The sequence below is a fragment of the Chenopodium album genome, chromosome 10 (assembly GCF_948465745.1).
Source record: "Chenopodium album chromosome 10, dcCheAlbu1.1, whole genome shotgun sequence".
NCBI classification, from domain to species: Eukaryota; Viridiplantae; Streptophyta; class Magnoliopsida; order Caryophyllales; family Amaranthaceae; genus Chenopodium; species Chenopodium album.
The window spans coordinates 49,058,627-49,074,932 of NC_137843.1; the positions used below are offsets into that span (position 1 = coordinate 49,058,627).

Consider the following 16,306-nt stretch of genomic DNA (forward strand, 5'->3'; position numbering starts at 1 on the left):
ATCTCATTTACCAATGCAGCCTCATCATTACTCTGTACTTCGAATTTAAAAAACAAAAAAGTAATAAAAAAAATAAAAAATGCCTTAAACCGGTTATTACAGGTAATACAAGCCACTTGACCGGAATATTCCCTCTAGCAAGTACTCTCCAAAAGTTCAGTACCCAAATTGCCACTTTTGAAAGTTGAGTCTCCTATTTGCAACAAACATCGAAGTTTAATACCCATTCATATACTTCACTCCAATTTATAGGTCTTATTATTTTTTTTGACATTGATTAGGTCTTGAGAATTCTATTAAAGGTTTAAAAGCTTAACAATTCACTCAAGCAAAAAACCTGAATAATTTTTGGTTTTCAATTATAAAAATAACCACTACATAAAAAATGTCATTTAACTCCTCATCAGCAGGTAAACTATGCTGTGAGTGATGCAGTTGAAAATAACAAAATTGATAAATTGTTTATACTTTATAGTAACAGTTTGTTCTATATAGTACATTAGTACTATTTTACAAGATCAAATTATCAATATTCACGTACAAAAACCATTATTAGCATGAGCAACGAAACAAGTAAGCTAGTGATTACATCTACCCAGAACAGAAGGATCCTCAACAAAACTCAAATGTTCTAAACAAAACCCAACCTCTTGGGTCGGTCCATTAGTAGTAACAAAGCGTGTTTAATTTACATTCAAATCATGCACATTGCATATCATGGGCAGAGTCCTTTTTCAAGAGTTCAACGCTTGCTTTTGTCATCCTTGTCGCTCATTTGCGGAGTATACTGACTGGTTGATGAAGGTGAATAACCAGGAGCACTAGGAGAATATCCTGCACTTGGACTGCATGAAGAAATAAATAGCAAGTCAGAAACACCAGAATCCAAATAGACTGCAAAAGCCAGATCACCAGCAATGATATTTTTTTACCGTCATCCTCACCTGTACTGAGGAGAACTGGGGCTATAATCAGGGCTTGGACCTGAACCATATGGGCTGCAAGCAAAAGACAGTGTCAAAATATAAATTAATAAAAAAAAAAAATCTATAAAAAATAAAAACCATGTATCCATCAAATATGCAACACCTAATGCAGTGAAATCAATCTAAGGGGAAGGGCACTATAAACCTCTGTGAGAAACTTCTGAAGGAATATTAAAAGTTAGTCAATAATTATAGGGGAGTTGACATAGAGAAAAGCATGTTGAACATAAATAAGAGTATTCAATTAGTTTATAATATATATTCTGAGAGAGAACAAGCCTCTTGAATGCTTGCTATATCTTTCCCATTTCTGTAATTCGATTAATACACTAAAATCATAAACTATGCAAACTCATTAGCAAAAAAGTTACTGGGAATTGATCATAAAATTATATTTTAAGGCTAATGTTACAAACAGTACCTGCTTGGACTATAGCTTGGGCTTGAAGGGGAGTAAGAGGGCGACGTCGGCGAGTAAGATGGTGATGTAGGACTGAAATAAAAAGTGAAAGGCACAATAATAAGAACAAGCTGTAATAAGATATTTGCAGGTTCATAGACTCGTGTACTTTCTCATAATGAACAACTGGCACAATTTAAGAGCAAAAAAAAAACACACTGATGCATAAACCAAAAGGTATACCTGTAATTTGGGGAGGTAGGGCTGTAGGGACTGGATGGTGATATTCTTGGGCTGCTTGGAGAGTATGCAAGTGATGGACTGTATTTGGCTGAAGGGTTATAGCTTGGAGATGTAGGACTATAACTTGGTGAAGTAGGACTATAACTTGGGGATGTAGGGCTATATCCTGGAGATGTAGGGCTGTATGCAGGAGATGTAGGGCTGTATGATGGAGATGTGGGGCTGTATGATGGAGATGTGGGGCTGTAAGATGGAGATGTGGGGCTGTATGATGGAGAGGTGGGGCTGTACGACGGAGAGGTGGGGCTGTACGACGGAGAGGTGGGGCTGTAGGCAGGAGACGTGGGGCTGTAGGCAGGAGACGTGGGGCTGTAGGCTGGAGACGTGGGGCTATAGCTTGGAGAGGTGGGGCTGTAGCTTGGAGAGGTGGGGCTGTAGCTTGGAGATGTGGGGCTGTAGCTTGGTGAGGTGGGAGAGTAAGATGGGCTTGTGGGTGAATATGCTGGACTTGTTGGACTATAGCCAGGAGACCCAGGACTGTAAGTTGGGGAAGTTGGGCTATATCCAGGAGAGGTTGGACTATATCCTGGAGAAGTTGGGCTATATCCAGGAGAAGTAGGGCTATAACCAGGCGAATTTGGTGAGAGATAAGCAGGAGATGAAGCAGGAGAGAAGGCCATGCCACCAACAAATGGAGAAAATGAAGCATCATTGATGGGCGAATGTCGGATATTTGGGCTAAGCAAGTAGCTTGGAGACATCATACTCTCATGATAAGGTGTTCCAGAAATGGGTGACCGAGCAGGTGTCATCCCAAATTCCAAGCCTTCCACATAACTTGGAAGATGTACTTCAATAGCATGCTGCAACATTTCCTCATTAAGATATAATGAACAGCCACCAGTTCCAATTGGTGCTAGCTGTCCCAACATGATGTTTTCTGTTACACCCCTCAAATAATCTGATTCAGCATATACAGCAGCATCAAGAAGGATATCCACTGTTTCTTCAAATGAACATCTCATCAAAGGCCCAGTATCATTCCGATTGATACCATGACGAGTAATAGCCATCAAATGTCCACGATATGTCATTGTATCACACAAAATGGCCAAATGGCGATAATTCACATAAGATCCATCGAAAGAAATGACAACCCGCAACTCATCTAGCAAGGCCTTACGAACAGCCTCAATTCCAAGAACTTCCATAACTTCAATCAAATGATTACTCGTCGTCCTTGTAGAATCAACTTCTTCATGACACATAACAGCAAGAAGATTGACACCTTCAGTATCCAACATCCACTCGGTCTCAGCCTTAAAACCTTTCTCCTCGTCAAATTTATTTACTTTACTCTGTTTGATGAATACCTTGTTGATATCTGGGATTCCCTTTAGTGCCATCTCAGTCAACATACTACCAGCAACCTTCTTAAGGAATACATCATCCTCTGCAGAATCATCCTCCATGTCACCCTTCTGACCTTCATCATTCACAATACGTATACGAAGGATCAACTTCTCAGCATTGTCATCAGTAAAGATACACGTCATGTCATCACTGAATTCCAAGTTGATTTTTTCCGCAATATCAGCCATGCTCAACTTTTTATCCACCATCATTTCACGGTTCAATTCTATACGAAGCAACCAAGGAGAAATTTTATCAGGGGAAACCTCTTCATCCGGCATTTCATAGTATGACCTGACAAAGTCTACATCCTCTTCAATGATAGTGCTCATAGGATCTGGATCGTACCACACTTCAGTGGCATGAGTCACACTTCGCAGGCATGTGTATTCTAAGATACATTGCACATTTTTCGCCCTCTCCTTTGTCTTGCTAATTTCAGGATTTAAGAAGACTGATAGAGAAGGAGTTTTAATTTTCTTTGCCACGTTGATGATTTCCCTCAGCCTTGGAACACCAAGAGTGACATTCTTAGCACTAACACCAGCAAAGTGAAAAGTGTTAAGGGTCATCTGAGTGGCAGGCTCACCAATTGATTGGGCAGCAACACAGCCAATCATTTCCCCAGGAGCTACCAATGACTGCAAAAACCGCGACTCTATTTCACCAATAACCCAATCAAATGCTTCGCGGTTAAGCTTGAACTCCCTCAAGACACGTTTGCTGGCAAGAGTACTACGAAGCAAGATATTGAAGAAGAGTGTGGCATTCTTCTGAGCCTCTTTACTCAAAAAGTCATCACCAAGAACAACTTTCAACCTCTCCTGAAGCTTATCTACTGCTTCCACAATTTCCATTGGGTGCATATCAGACTTTTGCCGCATGTCAACCTTGAATGTCTTTTGAGCATTCCATAACAGCCTCTTAAGATTCACAGGTAATGGCCAAGAATTATCTCCTGTGGTAGCAATATCAGTTGCAAGTTGACATCTATCTACTTCAAGTTTTTGGACCTCCGCATCAAACACATTACGGAACTCACGAATGGTTTTTAGATCATCCACATGCTCTTTCAACATATAATCTGGCTCCCAGTTATCAGCATCAAACTCATATCTGTATGTCGCCTCAAATTCTGACTTCTTCATTTTCAGGGAATCCAACTTCTGGGATTCTATCCAAACAGCATCCATGCCATCTTCACCATAAAGAAACTGTATAACATCTCCAAGAGAATTCCTCACAGTACCATCATACTTGACCATGATATCCTCCATAGCCTTAACTAGCCTTCTCTGTATGTAGCCAGTCTCAGAAGTTTTAACAGCAGTATCAATTAGACCTTCTCTACCACCCATAGCATGGAAAAAGAACTCCTGGGGAGTTAATCCTCTCAAGTATGAATTTTCCACAAACCCACGACTTTCTGGCCCATAATCATCCTTGGTGAAATGAGGTAGCGTACGACCAACAAATCCAAAAGGTATCCGTTTGCCTTCAACATTTTGCTGTCCCACACAGGCAGTCATCTGAGATATGTTAATAAAACTTCCTTTTGACCCAGCAGTAACCATAGCCTTTAGGTTGTTTGTCTCAGATAGACTCCTCTGAGCACTACTTCCAGCATCATCACGAGCTTTATTCAAAACCTGAATATGGGCATCACTCAGTAAATACTAGACACATAAGAGAATCCAAAAATAAAAATTAAAATATAAAGATTTTAATGACCTGATTAACTCTGTTTTCAAATGACTCCATCATCGTGCGTCCAGGTTCAGGCTCCAACTGTTTTTCCTGAGCAGATCTAATCAGGTTTTTCACTTCGTTTTTAGCTTGTGATATGGTTACATTGATGGTCTCCATGGTTGATGCATCAGCAATTGTATCTCCTATACCAATACTAAAACCATTCTGCAATAGCCAGTAATTAACAAGCCACTGGGTATGCCCCAAAAATTTACGAGCAGCATCTGGCCCAACTTCTTCCCTGTTGTAGAGGAAATTTTCAAATGAGAATTACATATAATCGTCTCCATACTAGAATCTTATCAGAACAATGATAGCTCCACCATAAGCAGAAATGCAAAGCAGAAAAGTTATATGCAAACAGATGTAACAAACTACTCTATACAATACATGCACCAGCAACTCAATAGATCAAAATTTGACTTGGAAGCCAGCATAACCAACTCAGACAAATAAAAAAGTGTGCTACTTGTGATCCTAATAGACTAGACAGCTAAACTTGATGTATCAGGTAAACATTTCATGAATTCAAGCAGTATGATAAAAGAAATAAAAAAATAAAAGGGGTAAGGAAAGATAAACAGATAACAGGTTGCATAGTTTGTTAGCTATCCAAGTTCAAAAGTGAACTCTATCAAAACATTGACAAGCCTTAGAAAAAGTCTATCCAGATGGAAAAAAAAGAGGAGGAATATACCAGATAACATGAATCAAACTCCCACTGGATGACCCAAGGGTCTTCTTACAGAGTGTTCCAGATAATAGTTCTCCTTTCTCTATAAGGACACGAGTATCCCCTGGAGTAAGAAACCCTGTTTCGGTCTCTTGGTGCCATGCAGAAAATCTAACGAGATTTATCTGCTTTGGTATGATGAGATTGAAAACTTGCTTTCCAGTCCATATAGGCCTGGGCTTCAAAATAGCTGGCTGAGGAACTTTCCCATCAAAATCCTCCCACCACATAAGAATATTCATAAAAACATCCTGTCACCCAACGTACACAATAAGGATAAGTTAATGAACTGAAGTACTATGCAGCTATGAAACACAAAGAAATACATATCATTGAATCAGTCACCTTTTCTATGAAGGTATCCCTCTTCGTGACTTTACGGCAACCCAATAGAGTATCCTGCACAATTCCCATAACAGGCCTGTTGGCTTGTGGGGAGACGATACATTTTGGAACCATCATAAGCTCAAGAACTTCTGCTCGAGTCTCAAAAGACTGAGGAACATGCATGTTCATTTCATCACCATCAAAATCAGCATTGTAAGGTGACGTAACAGACAAGTTCAATCTAAATGTAGAATAGGGCATGATCTTTATTCGGTGACCCATAATGGACATTTTATGGAGACTGGGCTGTCGATTGAAAAGTACAAAGTCCCCATCATTCAAATGTCGTTCAACCTGTATATAACCATAAACAAACGTCAGCAAACCCTTAGTCAAACAAAGCAGAAGTGATAACATTTCATTTTCTGTGAGTAGAACAATGACCTTGTACCCCAGCTCCAAATGATGATCACTACTCTTCTTCAAATAACGGAGATCAAGCCTCTGACCATCATCCCTGATAATGTACTTGGCTCCAGTCTTACCAGGAGGAGGATGTGGACCATAGTCAACAAGCTCTTTCAGCCTACATAACAAAAGCAGATTAGAACAAAGTCTGGTAAACTTTCAACAGATGAAACAGGAGAAAAAATACACCTTTCAAGATTATAAGGAGTCACAGTTTCCGGATATGTGAGATTTAACGCTATACTCCATGGAACACCCAATTCGTCAATGTTTATATTTGGATCAGGAGTAATGACAGTACGAGCAGAGAAGTCCACTCGTTTTCCCATCAAATTGCCTCTTATACGACCTTCTTTGGCTTTCAGCCTTGTACATATTGATTTGATTGGTCTACCTGATCGTTGCGTAGCCTGGACACCAAAATGGAATATCAGTTAATTCTAGACTTGAAAACAGATCTAAAATGATTTTAATTTGAACAAAGATGTGGAAAAAAAAAACGCCTACTCTTGGCTGTCCAGGCAGCTCATTGTCAAAGTACGTAGCAATATGAAACTGCAGCAACTGTGCAAATTCAGAGATGATATGTGCAGGCGCACCATTCCTCTCTTGTCTTCTCAGATTATCGTTATGACGAATGATCATAGCTAATTGATGGGTCAAATCATCCTACAAGTAATTGCAAATTAAAATCCATTATGGAACTATATAGCCAACACAGGGAGAATACCCGTACACGTCTTGCCAAATCTTATTATTTTACCATGCAGAAAATGAAAACAAAAGCAGACACTTGCCTCACTCCTAGAAGAGGTATCCATCATCACAGATGGTCTCACAGGAGGTGGAGGAATAGGAAGAACTTGAAGAATCATCCAGTCAGGGCGAGCATATCTGGGACTGAAACCCATCAATTGACAGTCTTCATCACTTATTCTCTTAAGAACACTAAGCACCTGAACATTTTAAAATGATAAGAACTGCTTTTAATAATATTACAAAAAAGACAAAGCTAGAAAGATAATTGCAAAAATGACACCAACCTTTTCAGCAGTAAGCTGCTGCTTTCTCTCAGCAGGCTCAGGAAGCTGTTCCTGCTCATCACTTTTCTTCTTAGTATTCTTGTACTCAGCAATAATTTTCATACCTTCAATAGTGAAGGTTGGCTGTTGCGCACCGCAGCCACCACGACTCTTCTTGGCAGGCTCTTCATCATCCTGATCTTGTACATCCATTGAATCACCTCCTTCACATTTCCTTTTGTTTTTACAGGCCTCCAATATTTTCTTCAACCGGTTTTTGGGATTTCTAATTTTCAATGCTTGCTTAAATTTGTGGTCTTCCTGCAATAATGAAGAAAGCAGCAACAAACCCATCAGTGGCAATTCAAACTTGAACTTGTAGGAAAATTGATAGCAACACGATGGTTGATGAAACATGTGTATACTAACCTCCTAGAGGCAAATAACTTCTTTAAAAAAGAATGCACAACACTAACTCATATAAGGTTTATTGAGATACTTAATTTCAAGTCACTGTTGCTTCTTTATGAGGCAAACACTGCCTATCAAGCCGTGAGGAGGATCCTGTTTTTTGTCAGTGCCTCTTTGTTCAGAGGCTCAAAGATTCAATTCTTAATAGTCATAAATCCTGTCCTACTGATTGGCAGAAAGCAGTGAGGTGCTTAGACACCTCCTAAAAGTCTCAGCCTAAAACATAGAGGTGGCAATTGAATCCTTTTACTCGTATGACTTAAAGGTAAGAACCTATGAGACAGGTATGAAATGCCAACTCTACTCAAGGGAAAACTAATTTCCTTCTTTAAGGGCAACTTATAATGTCTCGCAGTCTTAAAAAAGGCTTATTCCTTTGAATTACCCTAAACTAAAATAACAAATTTGATTTTAGTCTAAGTTAATGCTTCATAGAGCTATATCGGGCATATCTTTGTAAAATCATAATAACACAAGGTATAATTGAAGTTATATTGACTCTAAATAACCTATATGCATCCGTTCTCTATCCTCCTACAGTGAAATTTGATCTGTTATTCCAAGCCTTAAGACAAAATTCAGCACTAACAATCACAATCACTAAGAAGCAAATTTTCCGTTTACATTTACAACAAAAGCAATCAAAATGTTCGAATTACTTCAGATAAGCTACTAATTTCAAATCAAGGATTGTTTCACATATAATGACATAAAGCACATAACTACATCAGCTCAATTGACATCTACAATCATACATTGCCAGGGAAATAACCAATGCAAGCATGTAATGTCTGGCAATCTTAAAAAAACTGCTTAGTCTTTTAGATTAGCCTAAATTAATATAAGAAATTTGATTTTTGTCTAAGTTAAAGCATCATAGAATCATAAAGCTATATATAAAATACAACAACCATGATTAAATCATATGTAATTAATGCAGCCTTGTAAAATCTTAGAACACAAGGTATAATTGAAGTTAAACTGACACTAAATAACCTATATGCATTCATTCTCTTTCCTCCTATAGTGATATTTGATCTATTATTTCAATCTCGACGAAGTTCACCACTAACAATTAGTCAATGCTTCAAACACGGTCACTAAGAAGCAAATTATCCACCTTATAACTACGGCAAAAGTAATCAAAATGTTTGAATTACATCAGATAAGCTACTAATTTCGAAGCAAGAATTGTTTCACATATTATGACATAAAGTACATTACTACATCAGCTCAATTGACATCTAAAATTTTACATTGCCGGGGAAATTGCCAACGGGAGAGCAAATCAAATAAATAGTTCACCTCATCGGCAAGAATCTTGGAGCAATTGTAGCAAACACAACGCATAATACTAAGTACAGTCTTCAAAAACCCGATATGAAACATCGGCTTAGCAAGCTCAAGATGTCCAAAATGACCAGGACATTCCGCCATGTTAGCTGTACATGTATCACACTTCAACTTCCGATCAATCGTCCCGAGCCTCATATCACTCAAACCCCCCGGTTTCGGCTTCCCTCTCTCCGTCGTCTCACTAAACTCCACTTGCACAACCGACATTTGCCGCTGCACATAACAAAACCCAATCAATCAAACAAACAAACACACAATTTCACAAATCCGATCAATCAAAACAAAAACTAGGGTTTCCAAAATGGAAACTAAAGCAGGAAGATTACAATTTCATCGGGACTCAGAATTCCGAACTGAATCAAATGAACTTTCGTAACCTCTGCTGGTGAATACGGAAATCTAGTATCCATCTTTGCAGGTAGTCAATTAATCAATAAAATTTCCCTCAAAACAAAATTAGGGTTTCGAAATTGATGAACTTATAATCAAATTTTTTTTTCCAAATTGAAATTGAAGATGTTCTGCAGTGTTGTGAGTTAGTTCGAAGACTTTTGTCCTTTTTTTTTTTTTGGATTAAGGAGGGAGAAATGGAGAATTTGTGGATCTCTCCGTAACCAATTCTCTCTCTGCGGCGGAAGAGAAGAGTGAGAAAATAGGGAGATTTGGAGACCCCAAGGGGTTTATTTATAGACGAAGAGCCGGAATTTTCGGGTTATGAATTGACGAAAGTGCCCTGGTGAAGATAGGTTGAGAAAAGGGTTGTTTGGTTTTATGACAAGATTGTCCTTGTGTTAGACCGACTTTCTTGGTTTTTTGCCATAAGTTTTTAGGCCCGTTATTGTTACGAGTTTGAGTTGGTTAGTCCAATATTTAAGGTTTGAGTCCAGATTAATTAAGCTCTAATATTTACTTCCACCATTTATTTTTTTTTTTTTTTTTTTTTTTTTTTTGTAACTCAATATAGCTCAGACATTTTATTAAATCAAGTCAAGTTATGCCAATGTGGGGAAAAGGCTAGTATAAGGATATTCATTACAATTGCTTGTATCTCTTCTAGCCACTAAATGAAGTACAGAATTAAAAAATCCAACTAATATGAGAAAATGTACAAAAATCAAAAGTCTAAGGCTCTGTTCTCATTGACTGAACTGAGATAAATTGAACTGAACTGAACTTATTAGAGCTAAACTGAACTTATTAGAGCTGAGTTGAACTGAACTGAAATGAATATTTTATAAGAGAAGGAAATTAGGAGCTGAACTGAACTTATTAGAGCTGAACTGAAATGAATATTTTATAAGAGAAGAAAATTAGGAGCTGAACTGAACTGAACTTATTAGAGCTGAACTGAACTGAACTGAACTTATTAGAGCTGAACTGAAAATAATCGTATGAGAACGGGCCCTAAGTATTTCTTATAATGTCTCCTAAAATGAGATAAGTTAAAGAAGCCTTGTTGCTAGTGCACTTGACCCCATGATCACATTAACTACATAACACTCACCTTGTAACATTCCATACTCCAAACATAGTCCTAGACCCTTGTATGCCCATCCATCAACTCACTTATGATTTGTTTGGATAGCAAAGTGGAAGAGAAAGGGAAGGGAGGGATGAAGAAGGAAGGGGGAAGGAGAAGGAGAAGGTAAGGTTACAATTTTCCTCTAAAAAGGTAAGGTTACAATTTTCCTCCAAATCTTTCCAACATTTGAAGGATTTGGTTTATGAAAGAGGGAGGGAAAATAAATTCTTCCATTTCTCTTCCACCCCCTTCTATCAAAAGTTATCCAAAGATGGGAAAATGAATCCCTTCTTTTCTCTTCTCTTCCTTTCCCTCCAATTCTCTCAATCCAAACAATGTGTTACACACATCTCCATGTCATAGTCTCACGCCCTTGTATGCTCATCCATCAACTCAGATATATCTTCATGTCATTCACGCTCCACTACAGTGCTAGGGTATATAATCTTATCAATCGACACAATCTAGGGATCCCTCAAAAGTCAAAACCTTTATGTCCCTCCCATCACCCACCCTCCATGCCAAGCCATTCCACTACAAGAAAAAGGTTAAATTCCGACGGAACGGTTCCGACGAAACGGTTCCGACGGACACTAAAATCCGTCGGAAAATACGAAATTTCCGACGGATTTAATTTCCGTAGAAAATTTCCGACAAATTTGGAATTTCCGTCGGAAATTTTCGACGAAATTTAAATTCCGTCAGAAAATACTTAATTTCCGACGGATTTTTATTCCGTAGGAAATTTTCGTCGGAAAGTAATTAGTTTCCGACGGAATTTAATTCCGTCGAAAAATTTCCAATGGAATAGTGGGTTTTCGACGGAATTTAGATTAAAAAAATTAAAAAAAAAAATTCAAACCCTAATTAAATATCAGCCGCCCCTTCCTTACCCCTTAATTTTTCTCTCCTCTCTTTCTCTCTCCTCCCCTCATTCTTCCTGTTCTCCTTCTCCCTCCTCCTCTCTTCTTCTCCGCCCATTCTCCTTCATCCTTTCTTTCGGTTTTTCCTTCTCCTCCTCTCACTTCTCCCTTCTTCTTCTGCCCCTTCTTCTTCTTCGCCCCTTCTTCTTCTCCCTTTCCCCTTTCTTTTTCGTTTCTTCTTCTCACAGAACATTAAAATCGAATTCATGTCAAATTCGGGGTTTTAATTTTTTGAACAAAGTATGGTTTTTCATGTCAAATTTGACCATAAAAACTCTAGAACTAGAGTTTTCATGGTCGAATTTGACCTTTAAAAACCCAAATTCAAGCCAATTTCGGAGTTTTGTTGGTGAAATTCAAGGTATGTTCGTTTTTCCTTACTTATTTTTGGTTTTTAAGATTTTTTTATTTTATTTTATGGTGATGTGGTTGAATTGCGGTGGCGATGGTGGATGGTTTGTGTCGGGAAACTGCGGTGGTGGTGGGTGGTTCGTGTTCGAATAATTGTGGTGTAGATCTAGGTCTGGGTTTGGGTTTGGGTGTTTTAGGTGGGTGGATCTGGGTATGGGTTTGGTGGGGTTTTGGTTAGTGTTCGGTCAGGGTTTAGCCGTTTGGGTTAGGTAAGACTGGTTTAGGGATCGATGATGGCGACAGTTGGTGGCACTGGGTTTGTGGTGGTTGCTTAGGTGGGTTTAGGGTTTGGGTGGGGAGAATGGCGGTCTGATGGTTTGGGCTTGGGGTTAGGATTAGTTAGGGGCTGGTGGCGTGGTGGTGGTCTGAGGTAGGTGGTAGTGGCAGTGGTCTGATGTTGGGGTTAGGCTTAGTTAGTGGTTGTTGGTGGTGATACGCCGTGTCGGTGGTGGCGTGACATATTTTTTTTTAATTTCATTAAAGCATTTTCCAACGGAATTGCATCCGTCGGAACTTTCCGACGGATTATTCCGGTGCAGGAAAACCTCTTCCGACGAAAGAATTCCGTCGGAAGATGACGATTTTCCTACAAAAGCTTTTCCGACAACCAGTTCTGACGGAATTTCCGTCGGAAACGGGTTTTTCGACGGATTTCGGAGTGTTTCCGACGGAATTTTTCTGTCGAAAATGAGTTGTTTTCTAGTAGTGTTCCTTAATAGAGATTTTGCACCCCCACAAACTTCTCCAATGGAAACTTGGGGCATGCCCCCTATTTGCCTCCAAAATACCCCGACCTTTTAAAGTAACGAGCCTTCAAAATAATAGGGATTAGAGTACCATTATTCTTGAGAAGTCGCCATGACTGTTTTGCTAAGAGAGCATTATAAAAGCACTTCAAATCTCGGAAACCCAGACCACTGCACTCTTTGCCTTCGAAAGGCATAATTTTTCACAACATTGTCAATTGAGCTTTTCGTACATCCTTCTTGGAACCCCACCAAAATCTCTATAGTGTAGAATATGAATTTCATCAACTAATCCTTCTAAGATTTTAAAAACTCCTCATATAGGTGGGAATTACTTGTGCCACCGATTGATACGGTATCCTTTCCCAGTCTTGAGAGCAATTTTTCATTCCACCCATTCAACTTCTTCCAAAATCTCTGCTTTAGGTAAGCAAACACAACTTTCTTTGACTTTTCGATTATCGTCAGCAAACCCAAAGATTTCTCATGTCTATTTACCTCACGCACCCTAAAGTTTCAAGTATCTCTGTCTTTGACTAACGGGTACACATTTGCTAAAATTTACCTTTGTCTTATCAAGATTAATTTCTAGTCGAATGCCCCATTCATAAGTCCTGATGATATCAACAACCGTTGAACATTCCTGCAAAGTAGTTTCAACAAATAATATGCTATCATCAACAAAGAATAAATGTGATACTCTAAGCTAGGGGCACCATTACATATTTGTTTTGGTCCCACTCACTTTTTTTTTTCTCCAAAGTAGCACGTGATAATAGAGAAGAGACACTAGCAAGACAATCCATGATATGACTCATCCACCACCCCGCAAAATCGAGTTTCCGCATCACTTAGCCTTTTGTAGAAAAAATCATTTAACACTTTTTATAAGCTTTAATCGTATCCAAGTGCTATCTTTCCCCTCTCTATTTTCTCTTCATGGCATGAAATTTTTTAAAAGCAATGTTGTCTATATTAAGTTGATTCAAAACAAAAACACTTTAATAACTAATAAAATATCGCATGAAAATGGCTCAGCTTATTAGCCATAGTTTTCAATACAATTCTTTGTAAAAAGTTTTTTTTTAAAAAAAATAGTTTAGTAAAAATCAGTAACTTGAAGAAGAAATACAATAGAGACTCGGTAAAAATAATTACACTTCAATAAAAATAATTTAAGATTAGTAAAAATAATTTTATTTCAACAAGAATAATTTCAATTCAGTTTAGTATGGAGTATAAATAAAAAATGAATTAAGGGTCTGTTCTCATTTATTGAACTGAGCTGAAATAAACTGAATTGAGCTGAACTGAATTGTTTATGAGAGAAAGAAATTAGGAACTGAATTGAACTGAGCTGAGCTGAAATAAACTGAACTGAACTGAAATTAAGCTGAAAAGAACGGGTCCTTATTCGATATTTTATTAATCAATATTATATATTAGGAAAATTTGTAAATTGCAGCAATTTAAAATTAGTATTTTGCAAATTGCAACGATCTAAAAAAAATACAAATTGCAGCCCAAAAGTTCTTATAAATTGTTAATTGCAGCCTGATTAAACTTTTTCATCGGTATACGTGTAGAAAAATATTCGATTAAGGTTTAGGGGCCAATCTATTCCTTAAGGATCCAAATTGAGCTCAGAATTAGTAAAAAAAAACGTAAGTGCCTCGTTTTGCGTGACAAAAATGTATCGATTTGTGGGCAACTATTTTTTGCTGTAAAAATGAGGCACTTATGCTATTTTTTTCTAATTCTGAGCTCAATTCGGACCCTTAACAACTAAAATGACCCCTAAAACCTTAACCGAATATTTTTCAACACGTAAATCGATGAAAAAGTTTAATCGGGCTGCAATCTACATACTATACTAAAACAGGGTACACTAGCTCCATGTCTGCCACGTATCCCAGTTTTAGGTTTTTTATTTATTTATTTTTTATTTATTTTATTTTTTTGGTAAAATGTATAATTGTCAAAGATCCTATTATTAAAGATACTCCGAAATAATATCTTGACTTTCTTAATATTATTTCTCAATTAATATTATTCATGGATTTTCAGCATATATTTAGTCCATATCATTTGACTTTAGATTGCTTAATTAAAGGAGAGTATATTTTGTTATTTTGTACTCCGTATATTATATTTTAGGTTTCTTTATTAACACACGTACCGCTATATTAGAGCAGGTTATTCCTTCAACCTAATTTTTTTTCCTCCTCACATTATTCCTATGGCTACTAACACCATTCCTAATGATGTTGAAGCTAATCGTGCTCTGTTGTCAACCTCACTAATATTATCAAACTCAATTCAACCATATTTATCTTGAAAAATTCAACTTGAGACTATACTTGTGGGATATGACCTTTTCAAGTTTCTTCATGGATCTCACCCTAGCCTCCTCCATCCATATATTTTATATTTAAGTCAAGTTTATATACGGATTAGTAAAAGATATATTTGATTATATTATAAATGTAGATTATCACTCAAATATACTAATGTGTATAAATTATATATCTTATTTTAAAAAATATATTACGGAGTACTACCTCCACTTTGTTAAGTATTACATTTAAATGATCTCCAATTCACAATTTTGACCATTAATTTTTTTTTTATATAATTGTGCATTAATTTAAATTATACAAAGTTGATATATTGAAAAGTTATAACAATTTTAATCTAATAAGATCAAACTTGATAATAATGTGCTTTCTAGCTTATATTTAAACAATTAGACATGTTGTGAATCGTAAATAGCTTATAAATATGTAGATCGTGTTTTCTTTACAAAAATAAATGTAAATGGTGATACAATTATAATGAATTTACTAATTTTCTACCATATGATTTTAGGTATATCATACTTAATTTTAAAGAAAAATTATACATGCTATATATAATTCATTTGCTATAATATTTTGCTACAGAACTCCTAAACGCAAAATCTCTGAATTATTATAATAAGTTTTTAAACTTTTGCTAAATTTATAAACAAACCATTTATTCGACAACTAAAGTCACAACACACTCATGCATAACGTCTACAAATTGTAAAAAATTTGATTGATATATAATTTTCTATAAACTATAATTCTCATTTTTAAATACAGAGTTCGACACTAATTTTTACTCCATTCTTTCTATTATAACTAACACGTTAGACTTTTTTTCACTATCTCTAATATTAACATTGATTGTAGTTTATCTATTTAACTTTTTTTTTTAATAAATGTAATAAATTCATATTTTATCATTTTAAGTTGTTAAATAGATATTGATGTAAGGTTTTATAATTAAGCAAGAATATAATTTTTATTGATATTTAATTACATAAAAACTAAGCCAAACTATTGCATCGACATGTATTTGATTGTGTTAGTTATTCATCAATGTGGGCAGCCACCATAGGGTTACTCAGTTACAATGGCGGATGTAGAATATTTAAGGTGGAGGGGCACTAAATAAAAAAATAAATGTATAAAGACTTGAACCCAAGACTTTTAACACAAATTCAATGCATT

General features: G+C 36.8%; 1 protein-coding gene across 2 annotated transcripts; it reads right to left on the bottom strand.

The window, feature by feature from the left end:
- Positions 1–435: 435 nt before the first annotated feature.
- LOC145562494 (DNA-directed RNA polymerase II subunit RPB1-like) lies at positions 436–9,805 on the bottom strand. 2 transcript variants are annotated; one of them, XM_081622794.1, is made up of 14 exons: positions 9,495–9,805; positions 9,118–9,381; positions 7,363–7,662; positions 7,117–7,275; positions 6,827–6,988; positions 6,509–6,729; positions 6,296–6,437; positions 5,870–6,205; positions 5,489–5,775; positions 4,774–5,032; positions 1,630–4,691; positions 1,408–1,479; positions 945–998; positions 436–845 (listed from the first exon to the last, which is right to left on the bottom strand). In XM_081622794.1, the coding sequence occupies exons 1-14, from the start codon at positions 9,576–9,578 to the stop codon at positions 743–745; spliced, it is 5,505 nt and encodes a 1,834-aa protein (XP_081478920.1). In that variant the 5' UTR covers positions 9,579–9,805; the 3' UTR covers positions 436–742. The 2 variants fall into 2 exon arrangements, with proteins under 2 accessions (XP_081478920.1, XP_081478919.1); XM_081622793.1 differs by having other exon boundaries at positions 5,870–6,437.
- Between the last annotated feature and the right edge of the window lie 6,501 nt (positions 9,806–16,306).